The sequence below is a fragment of the Chiloscyllium punctatum genome, chromosome 19 (assembly GCF_047496795.1).
Source record: "Chiloscyllium punctatum isolate Juve2018m chromosome 19, sChiPun1.3, whole genome shotgun sequence".
NCBI classification, from domain to species: Eukaryota; Metazoa; Chordata; class Chondrichthyes; order Orectolobiformes; family Hemiscylliidae; genus Chiloscyllium; species Chiloscyllium punctatum.
In genome coordinates this window covers 77,599,840-77,612,427 of record NC_092757.1, presented here as the reverse complement: position 1 = coordinate 77,612,427, position 12,588 = coordinate 77,599,840, and the positions used below count along the sequence as shown (strand labels likewise).

General features: G+C 37.5%; 1 protein-coding gene across 4 annotated transcripts in view; it reads left to right on the top strand.

The window, feature by feature from the left end:
• taok1a (TAO kinase 1a) overlaps positions 1-12,588 on the top strand; it is a 169,935-nt gene that overhangs the window by 113,997 nt on the left and 43,350 nt on the right. For all 4 annotated transcript variants that reach the window (XM_072589756.1, XM_072589757.1, XM_072589760.1 and 1 more), the window contains exons 6-9: positions 288-384; positions 3,238-3,351; positions 6,268-6,359; positions 7,327-7,420. In XM_072589756.1, coding sequence (XP_072445857.1) covers positions 288-384; positions 3,238-3,351; positions 6,268-6,359; positions 7,327-7,420 — 397 coding nt within the window. The remainder of the gene's footprint in view (positions 1-287; positions 385-3,237; positions 3,352-6,267; positions 6,360-7,326; positions 7,421-12,588) is intronic.

Below are 12,588 nucleotides of genomic sequence, written 5' to 3'. Positions count from 1 at the left end.
TCTTTTGATTCTCCAATATACCAGATTTTGAGATACAAGATCTTTATCTCTTTTTTAATCTCTATAATGCATGGCTGGGTGTAAGAAGTTTATTTTTCCTTTCAGGCACAAGTAATTAAGAATTGTCCTTAACCTTGAGCAATTGAAATTTAATTAACACTAATTTGAATTTGAAGAAAATGTTTTGTGAATGTTTCATTGTTTTAATAACTAAGGAGTGCCAGTTTTAGTTTATAGTATTAAATGTGTCTCAAATAGATCATTTATCAGGTTTTGTTTCATTTCAGTTCATAAGAAACCGCTTCAGGAAATTGAGATAGCAGCCATTACACATGGTGCTCTGCAAGGCTTAGCTTATTTGCATTCTCACAACATGATTCACAGGTAAGCCTATGCAGAGGAACACTGGGTCAGGATAAGAATATTTTAATACATAACATATGAGTCGACCTTTCAATATCAGATTTGTGTCACAGCCAACTTAGATGTATTTTAGCAACATAACCAGAGGTTGTCAGCTGTAAGCTATACTATATCAATGTTGATCTGAAGTCTGCATCAATTATATGGACAATTTATAAGTTTAGCAAGACATTAAATGGAGTTTGAAAATCAGGTTTTATAATATAAGCAAACACATTCTGCATGCTGATGTATAATTTTGGTGTCTTGCAATTGTGTTCATGCTTTTGTCATCCTCAATTGCAGTGGCAATTTTACAATTAACAATAGCGAATAAAATTTATTTGAAATCACTGAGATTTGGTAAATGTTCTTCTGTTTATCCAGTTCCACTGAAAATGTGGATCATTAGGAAGCACTGATCATTTAATAAAGGAGAAAAGGTGCAAATCATAGTGTTCACAACAGCTTGATATAATGTTAGCTCTGAATTTGCAGCAGTAATTACAATTTGTTCGCCTTTAGTTCTCTAGTAAATGTTTGCCTTTATGGGCTGTAGTTTACCACAGCAATATAAATCAAGTAGAATTTAAGTGCATAGAAATCTGAAGCATAAAACAGAAATTGCTGGAGAAACTCAGCAGGTCTGGCAGCATCTGTGCAGAGAAAGCAGAGTTAACTTTTGGAGTTGAATGTGTTCCAGTTCTGAAGGGCTACTGGACTCAAAGTTAACTCTGCTTTCTCTCCCCAGATGCTGCCAGACCTGTTGAGATTTTCCAGCAATTTCTTTTTTCAGATTTCCAGCATCCACAGCTTGTTCTTCTATTTTTGCATTTAGAAATTTATCTATTTTGACATGTCTGTGGGAAACATTCATGCTGCCTAATTGTTTGGAGTTGAACTTAATTTTAAATTCAGAGTGCAATGGTCTAAATAGTTACTCTGGTCTACAAACTTTTGTTTGGATTGCATATTTTAATTTGGTTTTATTTAAAACTAGGAAGCACTCATTCTCAAAGCAGTAGCCTCACATGATCATAATAATTGTACTAGCAGATTTGTATTTATAGAATTGTTTTCACAATCTCTGGACATCTTGAAGTGCTTTACAGTTAATGAAGTATTATTGAACTATATTTGTTGAAATTCTGAAAATGCGATAGTTTTCACACTCCAGGTGCCCACAAACAGCAATGTGGTAATCTAGTCATGATCAGTAGGCACTAGGTGAATGATAAATATTGGGCAATACACCAAAGTGAACTTCTCTTTGATTTAGTGCAATTGGAACCTTTTATATCCAGTGGGAAAGACATAGAAACATGGTTTAACACTTATCTGAAAAGCTGCTGAATGTGCTATCATCAAGAACATGGCAATGGATCACTGACAAAATGTCAATGTATCTCTTGCAGTTTTCAAAATCAATTCAGGATTTAATGCCACTGAACTTTGGTAATAACACTGGATTCGCTGTTTTTCCCAAAATGTGTTCAGGCCAAGGTTTTAGTTTCTTGCATCAATCTATGAATTTATTTGGCCACAAATATGAAAGTGCAAGTTGGTGGCATAGCTCAAAATCCTTTACTTCTTCCAACAAATTTAACTTACAACTTGCTATCCTCAGACTGGGGTGAATTTTAATATACTTTTGTCAAAAAAGCATGATCATTCATCATCTTTCTGCCACTCTTGCACTTGTTGACTTCTGGCTCTCATGGTTGCCAAGTAGCTTTTATCCATATCTGACATTGCCAAAACTGTCACAGGAGGTGGGTATCGCAGCTAAACTTGATCTTTCCTACACACAGTAGGCACTCAAGTTGGGGGATTGTGATCATGAGCAGGATTTATGGCTGATTTTTCCCATACTTGCCCTAGATGCAGCAGTCAGTTGTCCTGCTGCCAGATCCTACTTAACTCATCCTGGTCTACATCACTCAACCATCAGCAAGCTGAATTTCCAAATGTTTTATGCAGAAATGGTCTCTCAGAATAGAATAGCCTTTATTGTCAGATATATTCAATAAGTATAGTGAAAAGTCTATACATTGCCAATTACAGTGCTGATTTAGATATAAAAGTACCTGGGATCAGCTTTTTTTTGTAAGATTTGGACAATGCAGATAATAAAAGGTCCAGCATTCCAGAAGTGAAAGTTCAGTACAGCAAACCACGCTGGCACCTAGCTTCCGATCTGCACCAGGCCCTGGCTCCACTCACCAGCGACACTGCAGGATGCCAGAGGGTTGCCACGCTACATTTGGAGATTGCCACATCATGCCAGCAGACCCTTACGTGAGAAGGCAGCTGTGCCAGGTTGGGAGGTTACCAAGCCAACACTGGGAGGCTGTTGCGCGAGGTTGCCATCCCATGCAGTGAGGCCAGTGTGCCAGGTGAGGCCAGGAATCGCTCGCTGGAGGCCGGGAGTTGAAGAGAAAAAAACAAAAGCACTGAGAAGTTTTTAAAAAAAAAAGGAAGAAAGAACAGGCAGAGTGGGTGAGCTCTGCCTGGAGCATCCTATTCTGTCGCCATCTTGTAACAAACTTGGCAACTATGTTCCATAACGCATATCAAAATGGTACGTTGCCCAAGAAGTTTAGGCACAATGTAAACCAGGAAGGATTCTATAAAACACTCATGGCATCTTTCCTTTTTATATTTTCATCTAGTATTCTTTGGCCACGTACCATTTTAATATATTTGCTTTAAGCCACAAATATTGAGAACATTGTATTTACTAAAGTTTTTTTATAATACTAGTCTTGAGCAATATTGAGTTAAGTACTGAATTTATTGAGTTATTTAATTGTATATTACTTGTCTTATAATCAGGGACATAAAGGCAGGTAATATCCTCCTGACAGAACCAGGCCAAGTGAAGCTAGCTGATTTTGGATCAGCTTCCATAGTATCTCCTGCCAATTCATTTGTGGGAACACCATATTGGTAAGAAGTTCTCTTTAATGTCATGATCATTTGTCTTCAATGTCAGTTTTAGTTAGAAGCATACATGCAAACATTCATACGACCAAAAGAATGCCACTCAGCTCTTCAAACCTGCTCCACCATTTAGCGAGATCATGCTGATCGGATTTTACTTTCATCTTTACATCCTGCTACCCCTGATAATCTATCTTCCCCATAGTAAACAAGTTCATCAAATAATCAAAAGAACTAATTTGGCTATCATTGGCTATGTATTAGAGAATCTTGTGTATTTCCACGACTCATTGAACAATGTCATCAGGTGTCACCACCTTGCTTCTGGTGGGACCATTTATAGTGACGATGCTAGATAAAGTGCAGTGCAAAACGTCCTCTCTGGTTCAGCAGGTGAACGGGGAAAAGGTTACAACTACTTGACTTGTCACCAAGTTTTAACACCACCCCTCAAGATCTTGTGGACAATGACAATACCCCAAGGTGCCCACATTAATCAGGATCATGTCCAGCCATCCACTAGGGGTTATGAGAGAGTTCCAGCAGAGAAGGATAGAAAAAGAATCTAATTCTGCTCTTTGGAGCCCCATGTCTGAGGGTACCTTATTTCATGTGCTCAAAGATCTGCAGGTTGATGATCAGCCTGTTCAGTCACATGCAAAAATTCATGACCCTGTGTGAGAATCATCACTGAATTGAGTAACAGCTAAAGATGACAATATTTCTAACCATTGAATTAAAACAACACTGAAGCTTGTAGTGTGTGCCACTATTTTAAGCACTATAAAATTATATTGACAAAAGCAAAAAATGCATTTCTTATACCGCTTTTAATAACTTGATGTTTCATCATTGGGCATTCTCTTAATATTGAATGCATGATTTCAAAACCATTTTTGCCATATAATGAGAATAGGAGTTGATTTAAGTAGGTTTGCACTTGCTTAAAGGTAAGATTATAGGTAGTTTTTTTTTCATTTTGCTTTGGTAGTGGAAGTACATAACATCTGCAAAAATGAATATTGAAGATGTGGAATAAGTGTCTTTTTGGGCTCAATGTTAACTTTGTTCCTTGCTCCACAGATACTGCCAGATCTGCTGAACTACTTCAGCACTCTGTTTTTGTAAAATGTTTTCACAGTAGTTTCATTAACTAATAGAATTGTCTCAGAATACATGGGTGTGGATTCTCTTTTGAAGTTGCATCAATAGACTGCAATATTTTTTATAAAAAAGGCAAACTTATTAAGAATATTTAAACCTTCAACAACAAACTTCTCTGTAGTTTTTGCCTTGTCATTAATAAACCTGGACAACATTGCACATCTTTAACATGGAAACATAGGAGCAGAAAAGAGGATGTCAGTCACCTTTTTGAGCCACTCTGCCATTCATCGTGATCATGGCTGATTATCCAACTCAATACTGCTTGCTCCCTTTAATCTTTGATCCCATTCGCCCCAAGTGCTATATCTAGCTATATCTACATTCAATGTTTTGGCATCAACTACTTCCTGTGGTAATGAGTTCCACAGGCTAACCACTCTTTGGGTGAAGAAATGTATTTTCATCTCCGACTGAATTGGTCCACCCCGTATCCTCAGATGTGACCGTGGTTCGGGACGCACTCACCACTGGGAACAATCTCCCTGCATCTACCCTGTCAGAATTTAATGTCTCTGAAATCCCTCCCTAATTGTCTGAACTCCATTGAAAACAATCCTAACCTAGTCAATCTCTTCTCATACATCAGTTTCACCAACCCGGAATCAGCCTGGTAAACTTTGCTGCACTCCCTTGAGAACAAGAGCATCCTTCCTCAGTAAAGGAAACCAAAACTGCACACAGTACTCTAGGTGTGGCTTTACCAAGGCCCTGTGTAACTGCAGCAACACATTCCTGCTCCTGTATTTGCAACCTCCTGCAATGAAAGCCAACATATCATTTGCTGCCTTTACCGCATGCTGCATCTGCATGCTTACCTTCAGCGACTGGTGCAGAAGGACACTTTCCACTTCTATTGCTTAATACACTGCTTGGCATTGTACTCAACCGTAAGTTTCAGATTAGCTGCTTAGTCAGTGCAGACATAAATGGTTCCAGCGGAGACAAAGGTGGGAGTATTTTCTTAGTTTAAATATTTCTAAGGGGCACATCATCTGAACTTGCTACTTCTGCCCATTATCACCAACTGTTGCTGCAAAGTCTACGTGCAGAGTTTGGATAGGTAAGTGTAAATTTGTTCAGGTATTGAGCTTGCCCTTGATATAGCATCCTTCTCCCCAAAATCAAATAATTTTCTAGGCTTGCACATGATGTATGAGCACTTGATTAAGTACTGGAGTGCTGCTGATGTCTGTGGAACTGCATTGAGAAGTTTGGAATTACAATACCTATTTAAGTGAAATTGTCACTAATTACTCAAAACTTACAAGAATAAAATGTTTGTAACAGGCCTTTTTTCTCAGGACCTGGTGTTTATGCATTAGCATTTTTGATTAAAGCTGTAAAACATAATTTATCATCAAACTGGAGCATGCTTGTGAAGTCCTCATTTCTTCATGGTTAATGGATATAATTGAATGAATAGCATAATATTAAAACAATCCATTTTAAGTTAGCAAGTGTTTTAATATCTTAAACTAAATATTTTGATGAAGGGAAAACCTGGTTATCTGAAAGTTCAGTTCTTATTTGTTGCTTTTAAAGAAAATTGGGTAAATAGTTCTAAGGGCTTGAATTTGAAATGTGCTGTTATTGGTTTGAAACTAATTTCAGCACTTTGTTATATCAGATATAAACTACTGACTTTTATCTGTTATAAAGTTTGGAGCTGTAATTCTAATGCTAACATGGTAACATCAGTAAAATGATTTTTTCAATGAATGTTTATCAAACTAGAGTTATATTTTGTTGAAATAGGATGGCTCCTGAAGTTATCCTTGCCATGGATGAAGGACAGTATGATGGCAAAGTAGATGTTTGGTCCTTGGGAATTACATGCATTGAATTAGGTAAGTCACTGCAGTTAACAAAGTGTGAAGCGAGTGAGTCAGTGCTTAAATGCATTGCACACGTGAGGTTATCCACTTTTAGAAATTATCTGAAGGTTAGGCAATGGAGAAATAAAATCCACTCTGGGTGTATTTGTACACAATCTGAAAATGAGCATGCAGTTGTGGCAGAGAGTGAAGGTGGCATATGCTTTGTTGGCATTTATAGTGAGAAGATTCAAAGAGCAGAGGTGTCTTGCTGCAATTGTATAGGGTCTTGGTGGGACCACACCTGGAGTATTGTGTACAGTTTTGGTCTCCTTAACAGAACTGATGTTCTGGCCATGAAGGGAATGCAACAAAGGTTTACTGGAATGGCAGGACTGATGTAAGAAGAAAGACTGGATTGTTTAGGACTATATTCACTGGAGTTTAGAAGAATAAGAGGGTTAACTCATAGAAACCTATGAAAATATGATAGAGCTAAATAGGGTAAATATAAGAATGATGTTCCTGATGACTGGGGAATCCAGACCCAGGGACCATAGTATAAGAATACAGGTTAGCCATTTAGGACTGAGGTGAGAAGAGATTTCTGCACGCAGGGAGTTGTTAACCTGTGGAATTCTACCACAGAAAGCAGTTGATGCAAAGACATTAAATGCTTTCAATTAGGAGCTAAATATAGTTCTTGGGGCTAAGGGATCAAAAGGTATGGAGAAAAAGTGGGAACAGAGTACTGAGTGGTACTCAGCCATAATCATACTGAATGATGGAGCAGTCTCAAAGGGCTGAATGGCCTACTCCTACTTTGTTTCTGTAATTAAAATGGCTTGGAGAGAATGCTATAGTTACACAAAATATAATAGGATGTGCTTGAAAACTTAGTGTTTAAAATGATTGAAATTGTACTCTAAATTAATAACACTGAAAATTATAATTTGTTATTGTCAGTTGTGAAATCTGATTACTTCTACTTTGCCCACAGCGGAGCGAAAACCACCTTTGTTTAATATGAATGCAATGAGTGCCTTATATCATATAGCACAGAATGAGTCACCTGCTCTTCAGTCTAATGAATGGTGAGTACACGTTTGGAGGTCTGAGATTTTGTGTTGAAACAGATGTTTCTAAATCTAAATAGTTGCCAATTTAAGAAATACTTGTCAATCAATGAAGGTTTATCTTTAATCCTGACTGTTTAAACAGATTATCCAAAAATGCACTGCATAATCTTTAAATACTATTTGTATATTTTTGAAGATGTTAAGTGTTGAGGATTGCATTTGTATGAATGATTTTACTGTCTTTAAAAAGTATTGTATGACATTTAGGTTGATTGTAAAAGACAAAATTCAATTCATTCAGACTAATGGCAGCATTGTAATAAATGCTGGAGTTTAAGCAGTCCAGTGGATAATTCCTACTGATTTTTAAAGTAAATATTTTATTTGACCATAGCATCTGTTATATATAAAACTCTTAACATTCATATTTTTCTGGAGTGAAGAAATTCTGGTCATCTTAGTACTAAATGTTTGACCTCAATCCCAAAATTGTGCCTTGTGTTTTAGATTGCTCAGCCAGCAGAAACAGCCCCAATGTCTACTCTATCAAGTGCCTTCCCAATGTTATAATGTTTCAGTGAGATCACTTCTCTTTCTAAGGTCCAGAGAACTTGGGTTTAATTTACTCAGCCACTCATCACAGGACAATACTGACACCCCAGGGAACAATCCAGTGAACATTTGCTATACTGCCTCCACAGTTAGAGATAATGGACTGGAGACTAAAACTGCACGCAGTATTCCAGATGTAATCTAACTGAAACCCAGAGCAATTGTAACAAGACCTCTTTATTGCTGTGCTTGACTTGCCTGTGATAAAGGTCAACATGTCATTTCCCTTTCTAATTGCTTGCTGCACCTGAAAGCCAACTTTGAATTCCTTGTACAAACACACCCGAGCTTTCCTAAACATTAACATTTACAAGCCTCATGCGCTTTGAGAAAACCATATTCATCTCTTATATTCTTGCAACAAAAATAACCTCAATGATCCCCCTGCCACTCAACCCTTTTTCATACATTACACCCTCCTCCTCCTCCTGTCTTTCTCCCCCCCCCCCCCCCCCACCCTCGCCCATTGTTTTCTTTATTCAGCAAACATGGAAACTTACGTGCTTGTGCGTAATGGGAAAATAATATAATGGCATAGACATCTAGAGCATGGAAACAGACCCTTTGGTCCAATTTGTCCATGCTGCCCAGATATCCTATGTATACCATTTGCCAGCATTTGGCCCATATCCCTAAAACCTTCCTATTCAATACCCATCCAGATGCCTTTTAAATGTTGTCATTGTCCCAGCCTCTCTTCCTCTGGCAGGTCATTCCATACATGTATGACCCTTTGTGTGGAAAGGTTGCCCCTTAGGTCCTTTTTAAATTTTTCCCCTCTCTCCCTAAACCTTCTGCCCTCTAGTTCTGGACTCCCCTACCCGAGGGAAAAGACTTTATCTATTTACTCTATCCATGCCCCTCATAATTTTACAAACTTTTATAAGTTCACCCCTCAGCCTCCGAAGCTCCAGGGAAAACAGCCCCAGTTTATTTAGCCTCTCTCTATAGCTCAAACTGTCCAACTGTGGCATTATCCTTATAAATCTTTTCTGAACCCTTTCAAGTTTCACGACATCCTTCCTTTAACAGGGAGACCGGAATTGCACACACTATTCCAAAAGTGGCCTAACCAATGTCCTGTACAACCGCAATATGACGTCAACTCCTATACTTGATGCGCTGACTAATAAAGGCAAGCATACCAAATGCTGTCTTTACTATCCCACCTGAGACTCCACTTTCAAAGGAACTATGAGCCTGCATTTCAAGGTTTCTTTGTTCAGCAACACTACCCACTTACCATTAAGTGTATAAATCCTGTCCTGATTTGCTTTTCCAAAATGCAGCACCTCACATTTATCTAAATTAAACCCCATCTGATCCAGATTCTGTTGTACTCTGAGGTAATCTCCTTCGCTGTCCATTATACCACCTATGCATGTTATTTTGATTCTGTCCACATTCACTTAAGCCATCCTTCTTAAGATTTGTGATTGATGATATGATAGGATTTTCAGCATTAATTCCCAAGTTGTAACTTAAAGCGTTTTATGTCTAATTTTAGTTTAAATAAGAATATTGTTTTATTACTCCAGTATTTTTCTTTTCAAGCAAATACATTATGGTCATTCTGAAAATGTTTTTACACTTTTATCTAATTCGCATGAATTGGCCTGATCCACATTGAAATCTTATTAATTTAAGCATACCAGAGGATTCCAACATCTATAACTTTTGCAATTTTGGATTTAGGGGCTAGTTTACTGCTGAACTTTCCTCCTCTGAACCCCACTTAACATATTACTTCAAGCACTTTACAATAAAATCTTTTATTTTCACAGAAATTTGAGCCTGAATGTTTGTCAGCAATACTTTCAGGCTTTTATTTTTCCGTTAATCCTATTGACCCTCTGTACATCCACATTTTTGGTGACGATTAAAGTTTTGCAGTTTAATATTTGTTACTGATTATTAATTTTTTATTTCTGTTTATCATAGTTATATATTTTTTGCAAGGAGTTTTTGTACTTTGTACACATTACCATTTGGAATGAAAATATAGTATAGGATTCTTTGTTTTTAGCAGTCTTATGAATGTTTTAGTGTTTTTGTATAGATTGATATAGATAGAGCTTAGATTGAGCGAAAAACTATCTAGCTAAAGAGATGGTGCAGGAGGGATGGCTTTAGATTCTTGGATCACTGGGTCTGTTTCTGGAGAGATGGAACAAGTCAGACTGGTTGTACCTAAATCACAATGGTGGCACCATTCTTGTGGTGAGCAGGTGGGGGCAATGGACAGCTAGTGCTATTAGCAGGGGTTTAAACAATTTTGGAAGGTGATGGAATACAGAGTGGAAGTGAGAAACGGGGTGTACATCGACAAATGGAGAAGAAAATTCAAGTCAGTATGGAAGGCAGAGCATATATAATCCAGTAATATGGGAGCAAGGCTGGAAGGCATTTATTTTAATGCATGGAGTCTTTTACGTTAGAAGAATTGAAGGTGCTGATTAATGTGTAGAGTAATTATATTATTATTATCATGAGACAATTGAAGGGGCACATGGTGTAAATAGAGGCACACCTGTAGATGTATGGTATTTGAATTAACAGAAGGCATTTGAAAGCATGCCACAAAGGCTATTGCAGAAGGTAAATGCTCAGAATGTAGGAGTGACATATTAGTATGGATGTAAGACAGGCTAACTGGCAGAAAACAAAGAATGCATGAATGGGTCTTTGTCTGATTGGCAAGATTTGTCAGAGTCCCAATGAGGCCTCCCATGTTTACAGTTTGCATCAATGACAGATGAGGGGGGAAAAAGGCATTTAGCTAAGTTCCCAGATGACACCATAATAAGTAGGAAAGTAAATTCTGAGGAAGACATTGAATTTTCAGAAAGGTATAGATTGGTTAAGTGAGTGGGCAAAAAATGTGGCAGATGGAGTCTAATGTGGGAAAATGTGGAATTGTTCACTTTGGCAGGTAGGACAGTGTGCTACTTAAATGAGGAACAACTGTAGACCTCTGAGGTACAACCTAATTTAGGTGTTTTAGTGCATGGGTCTCGAAAGGTTTTTATGCAGATGCAGCCCATAATCAAGATAGCTAATGGGATGCTTTCCTTTATTATGAGAGGAATTGGACAAAAAAGTTAGAATGTTATCTTTAGTTATACAGGGCATTGGTGCGACCACTTCTTGAATCATCTGTTCCTTAAATAAGGAGACTAAGATTGCAAAGTAAATGCCCTGGAAGTTTTGAGGATGTGAACTAGACAGACTATCTTAAAGTTTTGACTAAAGTGCACAAGATCTTGAATTGTCTTGACAAGGTGAATGTGAAAAAGATGTTTCCTTTTATGGATGAATCCAGAACTAGAGGATACTGTCTTAAAATTTTAGGACAGATATGTGGAGAAACCTTTTTCCCTTTGGAACTGCCACAGAAGATGAAGCTAGTAGATTCTTGTTATATAGAGGAATCGGGGGGGGGGCGGGCATTGAAGGAAACGGAAATATGGAGTTCAAAATATTAGAGATCAACCACTATCTTAATGAATCATGAGGTATGCTTGAGGGGCCGAATAGCCCACTTCTGCTATTTCATATGTTAAATATGCAGGTCAGCAAAATGTGTTACCATTTAATTTTGATTATTTTAAACGATTTGTGATGATAAAAGTTATAAATTATTATGCTCTTTTTCTTCACCTTTGATATAGCAAAACCATAAGCGTGTTTCTGGTTCACGGTGCACAAATCAATGCAATTAATTTTTCAGTTTATTGAAGAAAGTTTAGTTTCATTGTAGAAGAAATGAAGTCTTTTTAAAGTGTTGTCATATCAGAAACAAAGTAGAAAGGCAGCACATTTTTATTTGTAAATTTGAATACTTGGAAAGATTATTTTTAAAATCCAAGTGCTGTATGCCAGTCTGGCTCCTTTCCAGAATTTGATTATTGTACATCTTAATTAGTTCTTGCAGATATCTAATTCATGATTCAGCTGACAAACAAAGCCAAAAGGTCACTACTTCTCTTGCTTTTGGTTCCAAATTCCTAAACTTTCAGACCAACCAATGTAATTTTTTGTTCATGATAACAAGAGTTCAGAGACAGTATGTTCCTGTTATGGTGAAGGGCAAGGCTGGTAGGTTAGGGAATACTGCATCCCTAAAGAAATTGAGGTATTGGTCAAGAAAAGGAGGCATATGTCAGGTATAGATAACAGAGATCGAATGAATCCCTCGAAGGGTATGAAGGCAGTAGGATATACTTTTAAGAGGGATATCAGGAGGTTAAAAAGGGGACATGTAATAACTTTGGCAAATAGGGTTAAAGAGAATCCAAAGGGATTCTGCAATTACATTAAGGACAAAAGGCTAACAAGGCAGCGAATGGGGCCTCTGAAAACTCAGCAAGGCAGCCTGTGTATAGAACCACAGGAGATGGGAGAGATACTAAACAAGTATTTTGCATCAGTGTTTACTGTGGAGAAAGAAATTGAAGATACAGCATGTGTGAAAAATGTCCAAATTACAGAGGAGGTAATGCTGAATGTCTTAAAAAGCATAAATGTGGATAAATCTCTGGGCCCTGATTAAGTGTACCCTAGAATTCTGG